At 43.5% G+C, this 20,557-nt stretch overlaps 3 protein-coding genes across 8 annotated transcripts in view; 2 read left to right on the top strand and 1 right to left on the bottom strand.

Annotated features, from left to right (window-relative positions):
• Positions 1 to 3: 3 nt before the first annotated feature.
• On the bottom strand, positions 4 to 3,946 carry rln3a (relaxin 3a). The gene is made up of 3 exons (XM_019888690.1): positions 2,063 to 3,946; positions 1,181 to 1,904; positions 4 to 103 (listed from the first exon to the last, which is right to left on the bottom strand). The coding sequence occupies exons 1-2, from the start codon at positions 2,220 to 2,222 to the stop codon at positions 1,630 to 1,632; spliced, it is 435 nt and encodes a 144-aa protein (XP_019744249.1). The 5' UTR covers positions 2,223 to 3,946; the 3' UTR covers positions 4 to 103; positions 1,181 to 1,629.
• A 758-nt stretch (positions 3,947 to 4,704) lies between these two features.
• On the top strand, positions 4,705 to 16,377 carry rfx1a (regulatory factor X, 1a (influences HLA class II expression)). 6 transcript variants are annotated; one of them, XM_019888726.1, is made up of 18 exons: positions 4,705 to 4,842; positions 6,219 to 6,594; positions 6,976 to 7,088; positions 7,170 to 7,265; positions 7,931 to 8,028; positions 8,127 to 8,562; positions 9,358 to 9,539; positions 10,145 to 10,264; positions 10,381 to 10,514; positions 10,638 to 10,756; positions 10,925 to 11,031; positions 11,361 to 11,512; positions 11,729 to 11,826; positions 11,955 to 12,104; positions 12,192 to 12,400; positions 12,477 to 12,630; positions 14,270 to 14,315; positions 14,392 to 16,377. In XM_019888726.1, exons 2-18 carry the CDS (start codon positions 6,240 to 6,242, stop codon positions 14,550 to 14,552), a joined length of 2,730 nt encoding a protein of 909 aa, XP_019744285.1. In that variant the 5' UTR covers positions 4,705 to 4,842; positions 6,219 to 6,239; the 3' UTR covers positions 14,553 to 16,377. The 6 variants fall into 6 exon arrangements, with proteins under 6 accessions (XP_019744285.1, XP_019744287.1, XP_019744291.1 ...); XM_019888728.1 differs by having other exon boundaries at positions 4,706 to 4,842; positions 6,979 to 7,088; XM_019888732.1 differs by having other exon boundaries at positions 4,706 to 4,842; positions 8,127 to 8,511; positions 9,364 to 9,539.
• A 325-nt stretch (positions 16,378 to 16,702) lies between these two features.
• The window catches only part of atad5a (ATPase family AAA domain containing 5a), a 9,603-nt gene continuing 5,748 nt past the window's right edge, over positions 16,703 to 20,557 (top strand). Inside the window, exons 1-7 of the mRNA XM_019888717.1 lie at positions 16,703 to 17,112; positions 17,550 to 17,613; positions 17,707 to 19,358; positions 19,442 to 19,508; positions 19,615 to 19,770; positions 20,051 to 20,177; positions 20,261 to 20,521. Coding sequence (XP_019744276.1) covers positions 17,563 to 17,613; positions 17,707 to 19,358; positions 19,442 to 19,508; positions 19,615 to 19,770; positions 20,051 to 20,177; positions 20,261 to 20,521 — 2,314 coding nt within the window. The 5' untranslated portion in view covers positions 16,703 to 17,112; positions 17,550 to 17,562. The remainder of the gene's footprint in view (positions 17,113 to 17,549; positions 17,614 to 17,706; positions 19,359 to 19,441; positions 19,509 to 19,614; positions 19,771 to 20,050; positions 20,178 to 20,260; positions 20,522 to 20,557) is intronic.

Genomic DNA, 20,557 nt, shown 5'->3' with positions numbered 1-20,557 from the left:
TGTTGTGTGTGTGTGTGCCAAAAGTATGTATTATGTCAACTAGACGTCCAGAGTTTCCATTGACTTCTCAGGCCTTGGGCAGATCTGGTATGTGCTGTCACACCTTGAAAATGTGCATGGTGGTAAAGCATATTAGTTGTGGTTAAATATTTTTTCCAAGCCTGCAAAAACATACAGCTTCGTGTGATGAACGGGCCTGCCTGTAATTCAGTCCATAATACTGGGTGTCCATAAGTTCTTTACAAGTTCACTAATTTATTCAAAATGCAAATGAAAAGACAAATCGATGGACAATTGTGACAAAATAAGGTATAGATATTGCAAGTTTGTTGCCTCAATTATTACACCACACGATGATGCCCATTAGTTACATGGCAAACATCGAGTTGGTAATAAGAGTTCTTGGCTTGCGAGCATCTGTGATATTTTGCTTCAGATCATTCATGTGTTTGATTATTCTTTGATGCAAGAGGTCTGTCTTTAATATAACCCCACAGAACGAGTTTTTGGAATATTATATCTGATAAATTAAGTGGTCAGGGAATTGGGCCATTCTTTTCAATCCACATTCTGGAAATGTTTGATGTTGAAAAACTGTGTTTAACATATCTCATCATTGATTGCTCGTTTTTTTTTTGTTGTTTTTTGTTTTTTTTAACATTTATTTTGTTTATTGTAAAGGGACTTTTCATCCTATATAGCAATTGGTCAACCACATTGTTAGACAGCCCAAGGTAGGAAGAATGTGACTGTTACAGAATTATAAAACCATTTTTAATACTCAAAAATCTCCAACAGAGCTCACACGCCATTAAATGGGCATACTAAGCACAACTTTATTCATTTCCTTTTCAACATTTTGACTGGTTCCAGTTTTTCAATGATACATGTGTCGAGCACACTGGCAACTCACAGACATGAGACGAAGCGGATTTTATCACAGGGGCAAAACAACGTAATCTCACTGCAATGTGAGATGCTTTTGATATTTACGAAGTACATTCGACGAAATTCCCTAATGACGATACTTTCATGTTATTTGATATGTCCGTAGTCGAGAATGAAAACAAACAAACTAAACTTCCTGTGTTGAGACGTTCGGTGACGTTATACTTTGGAAGCTTCATTCTCACAACAGGACACACGTTATTAATAGATATTGAATACAGTAATTACGTACCTCATCTCCACTGAGACTCCCACTGTGCATGAATTTGCCTTCCGTCACGCGTTATGTCTGACATTTTGCAATCTCACATTTTGACCGGAATCTCTTAGCCACACCCCTTCCAGCATTTCCTATGACGCAATCGTCACGTGATATATGCGGAAGTAAGACGTTTTCCATGAAAAATGTGTCGTGAAGTGATCGTGTCGTGAAGTGAATAGAAACTAAAACTTAAGCTTTAGTTATAAGATTTTTTTGTTCTTCCTCCTCAAACATTTATTCTTTTATTACAGAATCTGGGTTGCATTTATGTATTATGTCGTTTTCTGACCAAATTGTTACCAAAGGTTCATAAGAAAAAAATGAGTGCATACATTCACGTGTGTGTTTAGTTTTAATATGACCAGTATACAAAAACATACTGTAAGTATCCCTGTGTGTGCAATTGTTGTGTTCACTTCTCAGCAAAGGGAACTGATCTCACTCTTGCTGCAGCCCCACTTGCAGCATGCGTTTGAAAGACCCAACACAACTTCCCGGCCCTTGCGATCTGCCTTCCTGAGGGCTTCCAGAATCTCTTCGGTGATAAAAGAACGAGTTGGCCGGCTGAAGATTCTGCCTTGGTTTTCACTTGATATGAAATCCAGATCTCTGTTTCTATGAAGTATACTCTCCATCACAGGATTGTGACTCAGTTCCTCTGAGGACTCTTGATGGGAGCTGAATAGATCTTCTGCTGCAGAGAAATGAGTACAAGTTGAGTTTCAAAGGAATTCTACAAGTGTCATGTCACGAAAATTGGATATAAGAAGTATTTTAGACACACACACATACACGCACATACACACCCAACCCGAACAATTCCGTTACAAAACAGACAAGGTATTATCTCACCTGATGATTTGAGCGATCGCCTCCATCGTGAGCCGCCACAGGTGAAGATGACTGATCGGATGAACTCACGGCCACAGAGCTTGACGCCATAAATTGGGTTTTCCATCGGCTGAACTTCATTTGCCAGCAGACACAGAGCCAAAAGCATAACTTTCCACATAGTACCCCAAAGGAAATAAAAGCAGAGTTACAAGAGGAAATTATTTATGTTGTGCAGCAATTGGGTTTGTGCTTCCCCGTCAGCAACAGGTTTGAACTATGTGAGTGGCCCAAGCGGGGTTTATAAAGCAGTCTGAAGCCCTGAAGGGGGACATGCATATTGCGTATGCAGCATCCTCTGAGAGAAGAGAAGATTTGAAAGCGAGATACAGTCCGAGACCTTTATGAAGAATAAAAGGCAGACCAAAGGTCGGAAGCACCTAAAGTGCTTCAGTTAAATTTATTGTCCCCCAAATTCATATGTAAAAGAGGTCATCAACATGAATTGTGGGTAAATTGTAAGGATCATGGTGAGACTAACTCTGTGAACCAGTCAGATGATTCGAGCAGACAAACAAAATATGAGCATGTTTCACAAGAACAGCATTTTTCTGGTACCGTTTGAAAAATCTCTCGCATGTTCACTCAAAAGATGCTCTTGTGTTGAATTTCTTTATAATGTGACCTAATGTTATGACAGGTGAGTGTATATCCTATTTTTTTCTTCTGAATTACTACTTGCAGTTGGATTACTTCAGGAATTTGTAAATAAATTAAATCAATTCAAAATCTTTTGATTGTATAGTAATATCATACTGTTCCTACATAACTAAAAATACGTATCACTATAAATATGTTCCTGAAAATGTAAATACACTCACCAACATCACTATAATAGTATATTAAAGCCGTATTAACCAAAAACCACAATTATCTAAGTATTGTTTCATTCTGCCATTCTAAATCACTAATTACAATTTGTATGACTTCCGCATTACCACCCTGTGCTCTTGATAATGACTTTTTCCCCGTCATTTCTTTAACGGAAAGGTGAGCGGAGAGAACAGAGCTATTACTGTTGACATTTTCAAAGTCTGATAACATGGAAGTCTAGTTATGAGTCACACAAAAATAAAACACCTTTTATCTGTGGAGCCACTAGTCAAAGGTCGTTCATTTGGAAAATTACAATGGCATGATGAATTTGTAATTAATGTGACAATGGCAACGAAGCAAAATGGCATTTTAAGCATGACATTCATTAAAAAGAGTCATAAAAGTCATGCAAGGTCAACTCGTTTATATTGCTTAGAATTAATATGACCAAGTCCAATAGGCAGGTGATCTTCCATTTTCTATGCTGCTTGTCGTTGCTAGGGTTAGCTGATGCGTCGTTCAGCAGACTGTGGGTGCACCGATGGACAATTTCGTTTTCAGTTCACGTAATGTGCATGTTTATGAAATGTGTGAGTAAGCCACATTACCAGGAGAAAACAAATGCAAGCAAGGACAAAGCAAATATGCAAACTACACACAGTCAGGCTGGAACGAAGATTCAAACCCTGCACCTCAGAACTTTTGGGCCAGACGTGGCCAGATTTTACTTTCCTAGCAAATTCAAACCACAAATGTAATGCAGTGCATTATATTGACATACACAAACCACGGTCATTTCATTAGCTGATAAATGCAGGGAGCAGTGAGGTTCATTGCAATACTGTGCAGTGCAATGCACTTGGGTTTGCAATACAGTGCTGTTTTCCTTGCTACCGTTGGTGTGCATATAGACTTTTGGAACGAGTGGCAAATAGGTAGAGAGCTGCTGTTAGCACATGCAAGGTGCCTTTGTGGTTAGTAGATCTACTTCGCAGTTCTGAGGTTTGAATCTCGTATCCGGCCTTTGTGTAGAGGGTTTGCATGTTCAGCCTCCTCTTTGCATGGGTTTTCTCCAGGTACTCTCGCTATCTCCCATGTCCTAAAAACATGCAGGTTTTGTTAATTGAAAACACAAAGTTAGTCAATGGTAGGTAAAAATGGCAATGGTTGTTTACCTACATGTATGTGCCTTGTTGTTGGCAACCAACTCAGGGTGTGACACGCTTCTTGCGTAAAAATTTCCTGGTGGAGGCTCCAGGTCACCGGCCTCAGAGTGGAGAGTTACAGGGTTCGAATCAAGCTATGCTCTTCCTATGTGGAGTTTGTATGTTCTCACTGTATCTGAGTGGGTTTTCACTGGGTACTCTGGTTTCCTCCCAGATTCCCAAAACATGTATGGCAGGGTAATTATAACACTCTAAATTGTCCCTAGGTGTGATTGTGAGCGCGGTTGTTTGTTTGTCTATGTGTGCAATGGGATTGGCTAGCAACCAGTTCAGGGTGTACCCCGGCTACTGCCCACAAACAGCCGGGATAGGCTCCAGCATGCTCGCGACCCTTGTGAGGAAAAGCGGATTAGAAAATGGATGGATGGACGGAAAAAGCACATCAATCACTTGCATCGTCTTGTATCTGCCTGGGGACAGTCAGAAAATGGGCGTGTGGGGCTTTGTCGTAAAAAATGTGCTAGTACTCTCACTTTAAGAGAATTTGGTCGGAGCCAGCCAATCAGAGCCGCACATGGGGGGGAGGAAAGGGAGCGGGGTGGGTAGCAACAGTTGCCCTGGTGAAGACGAAGCGCCATAGCCACGGTAGCCCTGGCGACAAGAACCCGGCAACGAGAATCAACAACAACAACGACTGAATCGGCCATAAATTTAAAAGAAGAGCTTTTAACGCCGGGAATTACATACGTGGAATCACAGGTGAAGCCCGTGGCGCACATGGAATATTTTACCCCCATTACAGGATGAAATGTAGCGAGCTTTTTTTTAACCCTTGTTTATGTCAGGCAGCTGGATTCTAATATTACTCTGCAAACTAGCCGTAATGGCGATAATGTGTCGCGTGGCTTTCCAGAGTGTGGCCATTTGCGCCCACTCGTCTCTGGCTTGTCAGTCTGCCTGCCGTGACGACGCAGCCGCGGATGCTGCGGGCCGTTGTTATGGCGATGTCAAAAGCGAAAGGTAACAGTTACAAAATGGCGGTTGTTGAGGCGCTCGGGAGCACTGTTGCAGAGATATTTGGCGTCAGTAGAGTCACGAAACATCTGGCTCGTGTTGTTTTAACCCCCCCACTGAGTTGTAGTTACGAGTTCCTAGTTAGCCGTGCAGTATGCCACTGTTTTCGTCGTCCTTTTCCTACAACGCGATTCAACAGCGTCTCCACACACGTACCGTTCGATACACAAAGAGATGCCGATTTAGGTTGGCCAAGATTCGAAGAATGCCTTAACAATAAACGTGATAGTGTTTTAATAGGGAAACGGCCGTGCTGTCTTTCCTTTAGATAGTCGTAATAGTCAAGAGAGGGAGTAGCTAGGGCATGTGTCGGACATTGACGCTTGAAGAGGCGTGGCAAAAGCAAGCGTGTACTGGCTGGATGCTTCGTTATAATATCACACAATAAGATGGAGTCATTTTTCCGAATAACATTTGACGGAAGAGACAATGCTATCGTTTGTCTGGAAATGCTAACGTTGTGGTTCTTGTTCTTGATTCTCAAACAGTGGCCTGTTTTGGGGAGTTTCAAATCCACTTTTGGGCCCACTTTATCGGACGTCCATATATTGTTCAATGAGGGTTTTTTTTCTAACACAAAAGCACAGTATTTAGCAGTGCATCATATTTATTTCCTACCGTGTACCACAGTTAAGAGGCAGTGTGATCACATTACAGGTAATAAGACACTACTGATGTGCCGCCTCGGGTGGCTTCCACATTAGCTGTAGCATTAATTGGTCAGCAGTATTTCACAACCATAATTGCATCCCAGGGAACAAATGGGGAAACTACTCCAACTGTCTCAAACTTTTATTTTGAATGCCTGATCTCAAGGGACTTTATGTGGGAAGGGAATGACATCATAACAGGTTGTCATTGCTTATTGGTTCCTTTGGATTTGACAAACTGCACTCTCGTCTACATTACTTAATTATTGATTACTTGATGCTACTAAAAGGAAAAGAGGCTTCGAGTTGGCTGTGTTCAGCATACACACTGTCTTGTTCATGCAAAATTTAACTCCAAACAGCCAGCACATGTCCCTAAGTTATTTAGATGTAGTTGTTTCCTGCTTCCAGGGTAATTACCCAGCCAGTGTAATGGCCACCTCGGGCTATGTCGGCGAAATCCAGCCAACAGCCCCATCCCAAGGGACTGTTGTCACTTCTGGACAGCCCGATGCAAGCTCCACATCAGCAACGACCCCTCAGTTCCTGGCTGAGATTCAGACCACTGTGGTTCCCCCTACTGTTGTCACCCCGACAGCCCAGACTGCACCCATTGAACAAGCCACTTCCATCAGCACTCAGAAGCCCACTGCTGGCAGTCAAACCCAGTCTGCTGCTCAGACTCAGCCTGCACAAACACATTATGTAACAGCTGAAATCCAAGGCTCCCCCACACAATCTGGAAATGGCCAAAGTGCTCCTCAGTACATCGTTGTTACAGTTACAGGTAATGTGCCACACCTTTTAGCCCTGTACGTCAACATCAACAAACATATTAAATGCATAATACAAGTTTACATGGAGGCACGGTGGACGGTTGGTTAGCACATCCGCCTCACACTACAGAGGTCGAGGGTTCGATTCTGGGCTCTGCAAATATGGAAAGTAACAATAAAAAACACACCAGACATTACTTCAGTGAGGAAACATGAATCAAACTGTGTACCAGCTTGATTATAAAAAATAGCTTCCAGTATTGAGAATCAATTACCATTCCAAAAAACAGACTAGGAAATGCAGGAATGGTACAACGCACAAGTGGCCAATGGCAGTTGCAATTGCATATGAACATCATCTTGTTGCCATCTCATACTTTTTAATTGTCTAGCAGAGGGTTCCCTTCACTCAAACGACAGTGTATCCGACTCCAGTTCCCCTCCAGCCGTCGTGCAGACCGGAGTTCCCACGCAGGTCGTTCAGCAAGTCCAAACAGCCCAGCAGGTGAACAGGCCATTTGTGCAAAACACCATTGTATGTTTTCCCTTGCAACACCTAAAGCTCGTCATATCTTTGTTTGCACAGAGGTCAGTGGTCCAGGCCACCTCACAGATAGCCAAGACTGAGCCGGGCACACAGCTCAATGTCACCAGTCTACAGCCAGTCCACATCAGCCCAGAGGTAGGGTCTTCTTTATAACTTCTGAAACTTGATATTCAATTGAAAAGTATGATCCACATCATCTATGTGGTGGCATGTAGCTCCTTTTTAGCAGTGGAGTGACAGCATTAGTCAGAGAGCAGTATCTATGGAAGAAAGGCATCACGCAGTGTAGGACTGCGCTTAGGCCCCAGAGCAGACTGCAGACTGGCAAACTCATCTAGATCCCAGTGGACAACATTCATTATCAGCAGCCATTCTACTGGTTCTCTATGCACATGGAGAAAGACTCACCAGCTGCCTGCTGATACCAGCTACAACCAAGTAGGTCAGAGACACAAGGGAGATAGCAGCTACGGAGTTAAAAGTGTTCATAAGTTAGTGACTATTTTAAAATACAGTGCAGTGGTGCCTTGAGAGACCAATTTGTCCCACCCACATGCTCGTAACTTAGAACACTTCTTCTTTCTCCAGTGAAATGAACGGAAATACCAGAATGAAATTCCGATAACCGATTAGTTACAGACCTTTAATTGTTACAAAAATAAATATACGAATTACAGGCAGAATATTTAAATTTTTATGATTTTGTCGATGAATTTGACTGGCCGATTAATTGGTCGGGCCCTATGTAAAACTTTTTGAGATCTCATAGGGGTTGTATATGTTCATTTGTGTTCCCATAGGTCCAACAGCAGCTTGCACCAGTGCAGGTGCAACATGTGTACACCAATCAGGTGCAGTATGTGGAAGGAGGAGATACCAACTACACCACCAGCACGATGTTAGAATCATTTCCTATCTAACATTGGCAAACAAACTTTTTATTTTCCCACTTTCACTTCTCAAGGATCTAACATTTCTTTTTAATCTCCCATCCAGTCGTTCCGGCACCTTCCCTTATACTGACACAGCCCTGTACACCCAGACCACTGCTGGCCAGTATTATGAAGGTCAGGCGACCTCAGGCACTCAGGCTTCCACCCCTGGTACGCCTCTAACTGTCTCCGTGACCACTGGCACAACAGGAGCCGTGTCCATGTTTGTGGCTCAGCCTAGCAGTGCAACAGGGGGAGGGACTACGGTGGTCTCCACAGGTGGTACCACAAATGGGTCAGGGGATGGGGCAGGCACTAATGGTGGTGCCACGGGAAGTTATGTGATCCAGGGGGGTTACATGTTGGGCAGCAGCAGCAGCAGTAGCAGCGGCGGCTCAAGCGGCAACAGTCAGAGCTACGCCCACACCGCCCGCGCCTCCCCAGCCACTGTGAGTATAACGGAGGGCGAGGAGAGTAGCGTGCCGTCGGCAGACAAGAAGGTATGCAGAGGCTCCAAGCGAAGGAATTTCTTTTCATTCTGTTTTCATCTGCACAACCCTTTGGTGCCATGCACTGAACGCCGTCAAGTGGAAAGCACAATTAAAAATGCGGAGCATTGTAATCCAACCCCGTGCAATACAATCTTTTTGTCGTTGAACCCATTTGAGGCTGTTGAAGCGTACCATATTTTTAACTGTGATTTCCAGCTCAAAGAAAACAAACAAAAAAAAAAACAACAAATCATGACCCCATTGCTTTCATACCATTGCAGTGCATGTACAGGGGCACCCTTGATTTGCCTGAAATGCCCCAAACTCTATTTGCCATTCCCAGTCATTTTAGAATTCCATACGATAACGATGCCCAACTTATGTCTGGCAGACATTCCATCAGTTTTCCAGGTCATTAATTCATTGCATACCAATGTTGTAAGCCACGGCACGCACACAAAGGTATTTGTGTTCTCATTTCAAAATGATTTGCAAACCTTTACCGTTTTGTGTCTATATATTGAATAGGAAATACATGTGCATGCAGTGTGTATTTGAAAAACATGCATGTGCACTACTTACCAAAAGCAAGGGATAACGGGCTTTTGAGTGATTCCGGGATGAACCCAAAATACACTTTAGCCTTTGAAGGTGAACTTTATTTGACCTTCACCCAAAAGCCCAATCTAACTTTCTGTGAGAAGTACCATATGTGCATGTTTGTTAAATTGTGTTCTGGATGTTTGACTGGTTTATCGTTGCTAATTGCATCAGTCGCCTGCATTTCCCTTGCCTGCCGGTCAGGTACAGTGGTTGCTGGACAACTACGAAACTGCCGAAGGAGTCAGTCTGCCACGCTCGACCCTCTACTGCCACTATCTGCTGCATTGCCAGGAGCAGAAACTTGAGCCTGTGAATGCCGCCTCTTTCGGGAAACTCATTCGATCTGTTTTCATGGGACTACGTACACGACGCCTTGGCACACGGTAAGATGTGTCATAGACCTCAGGCACATGTAGAACCATTTATAGCCGTTTCAGGCACAACAGATGACTTGCAACAGGCTGCCTGATTCTAATTTACCGTCACATATTTAGTGTCTGTTCATTTTCTGATATGAGAAAACACTTACCTGAGACAGTGGCAGAGACTAACCCACTCCCTCTCTTCAAAACACTGATGAACATCAGTAAAGAGCCGCGTGACACACTATTCATCTCTACAGACAACTTGTTTGGATTAAATGTTGATGCAGATACGATCTCAAGTAGTGCCTGGATTGTTGGGGTTTTTTTTTCAATACTGTGGCATCCATCTCGAGGAGATAAACTGTGTGCAAAAATCTTAAAGCCTTGGAAATGATTCTTTGTGTGGGAGGGAATGTGGGCTGTGATGAAACCACAGAGTTTGACACCAGAGGAGAGACTCTGTAAATTCATGTGTTCATCTTCCATGAAATATGCAGTTATTCTGTATTGTAAAGAGGTTGTTTTAGGCAGCGAAGTTATATTGCCCCCTCTCCTGGTCAGTTTGTTTTTTTCCAATCGAGATTGAATTTGTGAAATTGATGACGTTTTCATGTACCTGACAGGGGCAATTCAAAATATCACTACTATGGTCTAAGAATCAAGGCGGGCTCTTCTCTTCTCCGCCTAATGGAAGATCAGCAACATCTGGCTATGAGGCAACAGCCCTTCTCTCAAAAGCAGAGGTACACGCATCACATTGCTGGAGACATTTCAGTGACATTTATTTCCAACGTTTCCAGGTTTCAATCATGGTGATTGTGCTTTTATTGTCTCGTGTACTTTCTTCTTGTTCAATCAGGTTGAAGCCTGTGCATAAAGTGGAGGGAATGACCAATGGGACAGCTTCGGGAGCGGGACAGCAGCAACTTCAGCAGCAAGGTTCTGGACAGGTGGACATCAGCACCCAGGTTCAGCAGTACCAGCAGTTCCTCGGTTAGTTATTTAGTTTGGGTGGCAGTAAACAGAGGCCTTCTTATCATATAACTGTGATGGCAAATCACCTTTCTTTAATGACCTTTGTAATTGAGTTTTCCTGCCATGTGTCCTATTGGTCAGATGCAACCAGAACACTTCCCGAGTTCCCAGATATTGACCTCCAGGGGAAGTCCCCGCCCGAGGGTATCGAACTGGATCACATAAAGAGCTTTCAGCTGCTCTATAGAGAACACTGTGAGGTAATCAAGTGAGAGGAATGAGCTGAACTGGTTCCAACAGATTAAATAATTTCAGAACATTATGTAGAAGACAAGGCATGAACGTGAACTGCAAATGGACAGACAATTTTAAGTTCTTTAGTGTACTGCTAAGCTGTGGTATGATTCATTTTTCTTTTCTCACGTCAGGCCATACTGGACGTGATGGTCAATCTTCAATTTACCCTAGTGGAGACCCTTTGGAAAAGCTTCTGGAGGTTCAGTCAGAGTCAGGCTGGAGATGCCACACTGGCTGTGTGAGTGGTCCAGATTCCTCCCAAACTGATTACATGAGGACATATCAGCATTTGAACATTTAGGCTTTGCGGTTTTTATCAGCATATCATTCCCTTGCTGATAGCATCGCACCTTTCTGAAGCATACCTGTTACAAAATACTGTAGAAAAAAAGGACACTGAATAGTAATTTAAGGGATTATTGAGCCACATTAATCAACCTCATGGTGATGCAAATCAACCACTGATTGTGGTAACACAGGATAAGATGTATGTATGATAAGATTTGTGCAACACGTACAAAGACATTTTTAGAAATATATTAATTTAAGCTCTGTGTATGTTGCCAGGCACGATGAATCAGAAAAGCGTCTCCCGAAGTCATGCCTGGTGCTGCTGTGCAAATATGACCCGGTGCTGCGATGGAGCCGTGACTGTGACAACAGCCTCTATCAGGGCCTGGTGGAGATCCTCATCCCTGATGTCCTCAGACCAATCCCCAGTAAGACATCTGAAGAAGAGTGGCTGTGCAGCTAGTTTGTAATGTCGATGTGACTGAAATACAGAAACCACTGGGAAGGAATCTCTTGGTGTTTTTAATCTGTTTTTTTGAATGAACTTAATTTTGGCAAAGTTATCTGGTTTTCATCTAGAAACAGTCCACTTAACTGATTGCTTTACGATTATTACAAGAATACCATTTTCCTTCTGCCCTCAGGTGCCTTAACTCAAGCCATTCGGAACTTTGCCAAAAGCCTGGAAAGCTGGCTGACCAACGCAATGATGAACATTCCCGAGGAAATGGTTCGCATCAAGGTACGTGACCGCTCTATTTGTAGCGACAATGGGCTCAAACCGAAAATGATGAGTGGCTTCTTATACAGCGGTGTGCACCAATAGTGTCACTAATGTATGTTTTCTCTGTAATTTTCTTGTTCTGTCAGGTAACATCAGCCAATGCATTTGCCCAGACCCTGCGGCGCTACACCAGTCTGAACCACCTGGCCCAGGCCGCTCGTGCTGTCCTCCAAAACACTGCCCAGATCAACCAAATGCTCTCTGACCTCAACCGTGTTGACTTTGCTAACGTTCAGGTGAACGCCCTTTCTTATTGCTGCGAACGTTGCATTGGGTCAGACCATCAAATGCTGTACTGACCTCGTCCTGTTCACTCCGCGCAGGAGCAAGCCTCATGGGTGTGCCGCTGTGAAGACCGCGTCGTGCAACGCCTGGAGCAGGACTTTAAGATGACCCTCCAGCAGCAGAATTCCTTGGAACAGTGGGCTGCCTGGTTGGATGGTGTGGTTTCCCAGGTGTTGAAACCCCACCAACACAGTCCTACCTTCCAGAAGGCTGCCAAGCTGTTCCTGCTCAAATGGTCCTTTTACAGGTGTGGCACAGTAGAAAGGACGCGTGCGCATATTGAATTTGCCACGTGGCCTAAAGTACTCTTCTCTGTTCTCCAGTTCCATGGTGATTCGGGACCTTACCCTGCGGAGTGCAGCCAGTTTTGGCTCCTTTCACCTGATTCGCCTTCTGTATGACGAGTACATGTACTACCTGATAGAGCATCGAGTAGCCCAGGCTAAAGGAGAGACCCCCATTGCCGTCATGGGAGAGGTAACACACACACACACACACACACACACACACACACACACACCGCACCTTTCTGAAGCATACCTGTTACAAAATACTGTAGAAAAAAAGGACACTGAATAGTAATTTAAGGGATTATTGAGCCACATTAATCAACCTCATGGTGATGCAAATCAACCACTGATTGTGGTAACACAGGATAAGATGTATGTATGATAAGATTTGTGCAACACGTACAAAGACATTTTTAGAAATATATTAATTTAAGCTCTGTGTATGTTGCCAGGCACGATGAATCAGAAAAGCGTCTCCCGAAGTCATGCCTGGTGCTGCTGTGCAAATATGACCCGGTGCTGCGATGGAGCCGTGACTGTGACAACAGCCTCTATCAGGGCCTGGTGGAGATCCTCATCCCTGATGTCCTCAGACCAATCCCCAGTAAGACATCTGAAGAAGAGTGGCTGTGTAGCTCGTTTGTAATGTCGATGTGACTGAAATACAGAAACTACTGGGAAGGAATCTCTTGGTGTTTTTAATCTGTTTTTTTGAATGAACTTAATTTTGGCAAAGTTATCTGGTTTTCATCTAGAAACAGTCCACTTAACTGATTGCTTTACGATTATTACAAGAATACCATTTTCCTTCTGCCCTCAGGTGCCTTAACTCAAGCCATTCGGAACTTTGCCAAAAGCCTGGAAAGCTGGCTGACCAACGCAATGATGAACATTCCCGAGGAAATGGTTCGCATCAAGGTACGTGACCGCTCTATTTGTAGCGACAATGGGCTCAAACCGAAAATGATGAGTGGCTTCTTATACAGCGGTGTGCACCAATAGTGTCACTAATGTATGTTTTCTCTGTAATTTTCTTGTTCTGTCAGGTAACATCAGCCAATGCATTTGCCCAGACCCTGCGGCGCTACACCAGTCTGAACCACCTGGCCCAGGCCGCTCGTGCTGTCCTCCAAAACACTGCCCAGATCAACCAAATGCTCTCTGACCTCAACCGTGTTGACTTTGCTAACGTTCAGGTGAACGCCCTTTCTTATTGCTGCGAACGTTGCATTAGGTCAGACCATCAAATGCTGTACTGACCTCGTCCTGTTCACTCCGCGCAGGAGCAAGCCTCATGGGTGTGCCGCTGTGAAGACCGCGTCGTGCAACGCCTGGAGCAGGACTTTAAGATGACCCTCCAGCAGCAGAATTCCTTGGAACAGTGGGCTGCCTGGTTGGATGGTGTGGTTTCCCAGGTGTTGAAACCCCACCAACACAGTCCTACCTTCCAGAAGGCTGCCAAGCTGTTCCTGCTCAAATGGTCCTTTTACAGGTGTGGCACAGTAGAAAGGACGCGTGCGCATATTGAATTTGCCACGTGGCCTAAAGTACTCTTCTCTGTTCTCCAGTTCCATGGTGATTCGGGACCTTACCCTGCGGAGTGCAGCCAGTTTTGGCTCCTTTCACCTGATTCGCCTTCTGTATGACGAGTACATGTACTACCTGATAGAGCATCGAGTAGCCCAGGCTAAAGGAGAGACCCCCATTGCCGTCATGGACACACACACACACACACACACACACACACACACACACACACACACGGATAAACACAACAAATAATCATACACGCAGTCATTATAAGAAATCTTTCATCTTGTGCTTAGTTTGCCAGTTTAGGACGAGGTCTAATCATGCTGGATGGTGACAAAGGTAATCGCGCTCAGATCTCATTCCAGCTGCGTCTCACGCATGTCCTAAGAAACTCTTTAAAATGTGTGTGGTTCAGAAGAAGAAGAGGAAGAGGAGGAGGAAAGCGATGAGGAAAGCCAGGAGCTGTCCCTGCCGTCAGATGCCGTCGTGTTAGGAGACGAATCTCTGGAGCCTCCTGCCAAGCTGGCCAGAACAGACCAGCGGGTCCTCTTCACTACCGGACCGGCTGACAACTAAACAGCGTTATACCACTAGAAGACATGTTTATATACATCAGCTATTGTAAATGTTGTGCACACTTTTGCTGCAGTCTGTCCCGCTTACTATTTGTTTCTTGCTGGTCAATGCACACACACACCCACACACACACACTTGTTTGATGGATTAAATTTACACATTAGTGTAAGAAACGGATCCCCCCCAAAACAAAAAGATGCAATGTGCATTTTGACCTTGATTTGTGTAGATCTTTTAAGAAGACATTTTGCCCAGTCACTGCATTGGCACTTAAGAGCCTGTGTCTCTCTCCTGTCTGTGAAACTAGTGACATTTTTTTTCCACAAAATGTGACTGCTCAATTGAAAAAAATCACTGAACCTAAAGTGTGTATAACTGGACCTTGAGCTTTTAAATGTCTGCCAATTGTTGTTGTTTTTTTGTTTTTTTTAACAGGAAATTCAAAATTGTGGAGATGTTTAGTGTGATTCTTGTGTGTGTGTGTGTGTGTGTGTGTGTGTGTGTGTGTGTGTGTGTGTGTGTGTGTGTGTGTGTGTGTGTGTGTGTGAGAGAGAGAGTCCACTGTCGTCTCAGTGTGTTTGAATGTACACGGAAATCATGTTAAAGTGTGTTGGTCTGATTGTGTGTTTGTGAGTCACGGCACGTTGTTCACCCACAGGCGATTCCTAAGTCCTTTCATTTTCCCACGAGAGACGTGTTCAATTCACTGCCTGTAAAGAGACATTGGTGTGTTCTAGGAGTGCCTGTCACAGCTGCTACTCACCTGTACAGATAAAGCCACAGCTGTGGAATAAGGACTCTCCTGTGTTGCTGCAAAAATCTTGAGTGTGTGTCACATGACTTTGTTTCAAGTGCTTCATCTGTGTTTTAATTTAAGCCATTATTGTGCCCTCATTTTCTTCTGGGAAGTAATTTTGTCCTCACATTTCATGATCTTTTTTCTCTCTGTGCCAAACCTGTTTTCTTTTATCCTTGTGTGAAAGGATTTTTCCGCGCCTGAGTAAGAACAGTGACATATTCCACTTTTAATTTTCCATTCTTTTGCATTTTATTGTCACTAAGTGAACCTGTTGTGCAGTGTAAGGTGCTGTGATGTCACACATTGTAGAAAACCCTTGTATGAATTTTTTTTTGTTTTATTTTATTTTGTGGTTGTATTGTTACCGATCCCCATCTCATATCTGAAGACTTATCCACACATAGGCTAAGACCGAGCCTCTTTGCACATCTTGTCTTATCATACAAGTCTGACACAATTCTCTTCAGATCGTTTTTTTCTGCATTGCGTGTTGAAAAGTGAGGTACAATGTGTGACACAGTTTAAATGAAGATCACACCCCTGCGGTTTTAAAGTGCGCTGTGATGCTATTCTGCTCTGCCCTCTACCACATCATTGCATTCCTGCTTACTTTTGCGTCATCAACCCATCTTTCTAAACACTGTCAGTAACGATGCTAGTGTTGTGTTTACGTTGACTCTTTAATCACTACAAGGTAGGCCTATTTGTTTTTCAGGGCCGTTTGAAGCCTCAAACCAGCACATCTATTATTTTTAGGGAGTCCCAATTCTATACCCCGGCTGATTACATATCACGCCAGTGTTTAGATGATTAAAAAAATGTCATTGTTGAGTAAAATGTTTAGTCTTTTTTAAAGTGCATTGTTTCTTATGAAAATACAAAGTTAGTAAACTAAAGATGTTCAGTGGCAGTGTTTTATGGATTTGGTCTACTTTAAGTATGACTGTGCCTTTGGAGGTGGTAGAATGCAATTCAGATGTTTAATTTTAAATACAGTATATTAATTAAAGACTTTTTAAAATTGCATTTGTTCTCCCATTTTCTCAAGCGTTCACAAGGTGAACACATTCTGAATTCGCAGTAAATTCAAATACAATTTAACAGTCCGTATTCTTGGAAATCTGTGCGTGTCAGACTTGCAGCTGCGACATCCTGCGTTACTTTTTTTGCAGCATTGAGAGCAATGCACATGCACAGAAACTACAAATTAAAAAAAAAATAGAAAAGAATCGGAGCCATGGCCTCTATGCTGTAAGGCTCAAGTGTTAACCTGCCAATTGCCGCTCTTGCTGTCATTTTACTAAAATAAATATGTCACTGGGGCGGGCGCCATCTTTAGTTTGGTCATGCGACGACGAGTCATGACGAAAATCTACTCTCTCAGCTGATTGGTGGAATCCTTGACCCGACACATTACGTAGTTTGGCGCTCTTGCTTCTCTGGCGCGTTTTTGAAACGCTCGTACAGAATAATGTTTTTTCGACTGACGTTTTGAAAAACACAAATTTAACATTTACACTTCGCGTTTTTACATCTGAAGGTGACGCTAGCAGAATGTGCGGACCAGCTGTGGAAACTGTTGGGGGGCAAAGTTTCTTGAAGCCGTCGTGTTTTGCTAGCTTGTTGTTTTCTAAAGTATATTACGTTTATGCTAGCAACAAATAGATGTCCGTCTCTGATTGTGGACATTTATTTTGCTGTCGACACGAAACGTAAACAGGAAACGAGGTCGCTGTGGTTGCTGGAGTGTTACTGTTTTCGGTAAGTGTTTTGGCAATAATATTACCAGTACTTCATCTTTGACAAGGACCGCAAATGTTACCCTACAAGGCTCCATGTTGACAATAATGTGTTGTTATCAGGTGATTATTTACCTGTAGCGTTTCACATTGACGTTAGTGTTTTCAACTCCCGCTGATAGGAAACTAATCTCCAGTATTTACGGTGGCCATGAACGAGTAACATTACATTTTATGTCAATTTGGCATTGTTGATTCTGAATTTGTTCTGAGTTCTATGTCTGCCATGACAGTGTTCATGTCCAGAGATGCTGAATGCTGTCACATTGATTATTTAGCAAATTGCTTGTTCACAAATGCCATTTCTATAAACTGACAGGTAAATATCGTTTTAGTTGAAGGAATTTTACTATCATCTTATTGTGATTGTTTTTTTGTTTGTTTGTCTTTTTGTCTCAGGTCCCTATAAAGTATGGCTGGTGTAGTGGCAATGGCATCTGTCATAGAGGATTTTGACACACAGGTATTTTTCTACTCAAACAACATGTTGCATGTAATGGCTGTTACGTTGTGTGTCACATATGTGAATAACTTTCCTGCCCCGTTATGTTTACAGCCTTGCAATAAATCGAGCACTGATGGCGGCAGTGCTGTTGTCAAGACAATCACCAGCTACTTCTCTCCTGTGGCCAAAGCTGTGGAGAAACCGTTCTCACCCCCGCGCTCCAATAACATCATGGACTACTTCAACCGTGGGCCTCTGACCTCCAAAGTAAAATCCAGTCCATCACAAACCATCAAAGAAATTGGTCAGAGGTCTTCAGAAAAACACATCAACCTAGAGGTAGCGGACAAGCAGCAGTCTGTTAAACGGAAGAGAAAGACAACTAAAGCTGTAAGTAAAGTTGTGGATCATGGAACTGGTATCTCAGATGATGAGGCAAACTGCTCTATTGTGGAGGGATCGAACTTGGCGCCAGATTGCCATAGTGGCTGTGCTGTTAGCAATCACACAGATGCTCTGCTGGCTCAGATTAGTGCAGATGCTTATATCTCTAATCGATCAATGGAGAGCAACACCTGTCAGCCTGTTAAACAGGCTCAAAATGATGAATGTCACAAAAATGCCTCTAAATGTGGGAAGGGTGACCAGCCTGAACGAGATGTGTCAACCAATTGCGCCTCATCTACGGTTGCGCGTGTAAAAGACAAGGGGAAACCTGTTAAAACAAAAGCTGTATGCACTTCAAGGACGACTAAACAAAAGGAGGAAAACTATTCTGAATCTGAGCAGGAAGGTGCAGAAAATTCCTGTGCTGTCCACATGGAGATTACTGGCGGCTCTGAGTTGAAGAGCAACACGGTAAGGATCTCCTTTGAGGATTTTGTGCGCAGTCAAAGCGAGGTCAAGGGTGAAGAAAAGACGACTGCTGTGCAATGTGAAGGGAATAAGATACCTCGAGAGGCAGATGAATTGGACACTTACCAGTTGGACACCTCTAATTCCATAGCATCCACAGAGGTCTCTGTCCAAGTCTCACCCCGAACCATCACCATTCAGGCTCAAATGCACACCATCTCACCAAAGCAGGAAGCGGGAAAACCTGTGGCAAGTCGAAATTTGCTAATGAACTGGAGAAAGGGTGCGAGAAGTCTTGCAAAGACAGAATCACCTTCTCACATGGAGCCTGTCACAGCGAAACGGAAATCCAACGTGGTACTTGAAGAGGAGGATCTTGACTTGGCTGTGATTGAGAGTGAATCCACACCCAAGTGCCATGACATAGAGAGAAGACAATTCATGGCGGCCTTCAAACAACCCAGCCTGGATGGGTCCAAAGCAAAGCTGGGCAAGAACCAGGCCAAGCAAAAACAACCCGCAGAGAAGGATGCAGAGGAAAATGACTTTCAGGAAAATAAAACGATGACAAACACCAAACCACAAAGAAAATGTATGAAAACAGCAGAAAGAGTCACGACCTCATCAAAGATCCCTGAGGACACCTTGCCTACTGAATCTGATGACAAAGAGGAGCCCGATGCTTCCTTAAATCCCTCTCGCCCAGTTGTGAGGAGGTCTCGAAGAGAGGCTGTTGTTAGGCCAGCCCCTCAAACTTCAGAAACATCTGCCGTTAGCAAAGTGGATAGCTTGAAGGATTGCGCAGAGACCTCGGTGAAAGGATCATCCCCTAAAATACGCAAGTCCAAATATGGAGTCTACGTAGCAGAGATGCTCTGCCCACCTGACGCTAAAGAGAGTCCAATCAGGTAATACATGATAAGTGTTAGCATTTCGAATGCTTGATCATCAATTACCTTATGATGGTTGATTGACTCATCAATATGTTCAGGATAAAATTGAGGAGAGTTCATCGAAATGAATCTGGAGGTGGCAAAAATCCTTCTTTGGCCTGTCATGTGAGTAAGATATTTCTTATATAATAGGTAATAATTCAGCTGTTTTTAAATCAACTAAATGGTGCCGAAAAGATGTACACCCATGCCCTTGTTTGTTTGTTTCAAGACATCGGACAACTCCAAAAAACAGAAAAAGGCGAAGAAATTGGTGGCGAAGGCGAAAGCTGTTCAACAGACGAAGAAAGATGTTGTTGAGAAGAATACCTTAAGGCGTTCATCAAGGACTGAGGCTTCTATATCCAAGAGTTATTGTGAAGATGAGGTGCGTTTTACCAATTTGTAAGGTAAAAAGTACACAGTCTTGTAGTCATCAATCATATCAGGAAACGTACCTTAAGTTAAGAGGTTTTTTTTTGTTTGAGACACTCCTAGATTATTTTGAGGCAGCCTTCAAGTGCTCTGTGGTCCACGTCCACCTGTCCTGTAATAGCAGTGTAATTCGTTAAAGACAAAAGATCCTTTTGTGGTGTGATGTTTTCACACAAAGGATGAAAATGAAATGGTAAAGCCCTATTGTACTTTAACTTGGTGTTTGATTTCAGAATTTTGTCATCTGCCTGGATGACGCCCAAACTGTTTCACCTCAGATGGGACCACAAAAAAGTACAACTAAGACATCTCTACGCAATCTAAATGATGTACTGGGAAAAGCCACTAAAGCTCCCCCAGGTAGTGCTTCCCACTTTTAATATCCATCCATTTGTTTCAAGCTCTTTCAGCAACTGAATGGTTCTATATTGTCTTCCCGAAAGACTCCAAGGGCACTTTGCCGGGCCAGGAGAAGAATGCCCGCAAGGCACCTCCTGTGATTTCCATCTTTGATGACAGCAGCCACGAGGGCTCTGAAAACTGCCAAGATGATGAGCAGTTCAAGGCTCGCAGAGACTTTCTCAAGAGTGGCCTGCCTGAGTCCTTCAAGAAGCAGTCGGCCAAGGCTGCTGCCACCAAAGAGACATACACTCTTTCCTGTGCCTCTTTCCAACCAGTTGTACACATGATGCAAATACCAAATGGTAAAAACATCTTTTTTTTTTTTTTTTTTTTTTTTT

The sequence above is a fragment of the Hippocampus comes genome, unplaced genomic scaffold (assembly GCF_001891065.2).
Source record: "Hippocampus comes isolate QL1 unplaced genomic scaffold, H_comes_QL1_v1.1 scaffold427, whole genome shotgun sequence".
In the NCBI taxonomy this organism is placed as follows: domain Eukaryota; kingdom Metazoa; phylum Chordata; class Actinopteri; order Syngnathiformes; family Syngnathidae; genus Hippocampus; species Hippocampus comes.
The sequence above is the reverse complement of the archived record's forward strand: the minus strand, read 5'-3'. Positions and strand labels throughout refer to the sequence as shown.

Bases quoted from the DNA above. Each gene is read 5' to 3' on its own strand.
- rln3a (XM_019888690.1), bottom strand. From the start codon at position 2,222: ATGTGGAAAGTTATGCTTTTGGCTCTGTGTCTGCTGGCAAATGAAGTT. The intron at 1,905-2,062 runs GTGAGATAATAC...ATTTCTCTGCAG, and splicing joins GCGATCGCTCAAATCATCAG to CAGAAGATCTATTCAGCTCC.
- rfx1a (XM_019888726.1), top strand. From the start codon at position 6,240: ATGGCCACCTCGGGCTATGTCGGCGAAATCCAGCCAACAGCCCCATCC. The intron at 7,266-7,930 runs GTAGGGTCTTCT...GTGTTCCCATAG, and splicing joins CAGTCCACATCAGCCCAGAG to GTCCAACAGCAGCTTGCACC. The intron at 11,513-11,728 runs GTAAGACATCTG...TTCTGCCCTCAG, and splicing joins TGTCCTCAGACCAATCCCCA to GTGCCTTAACTCAAGCCATT.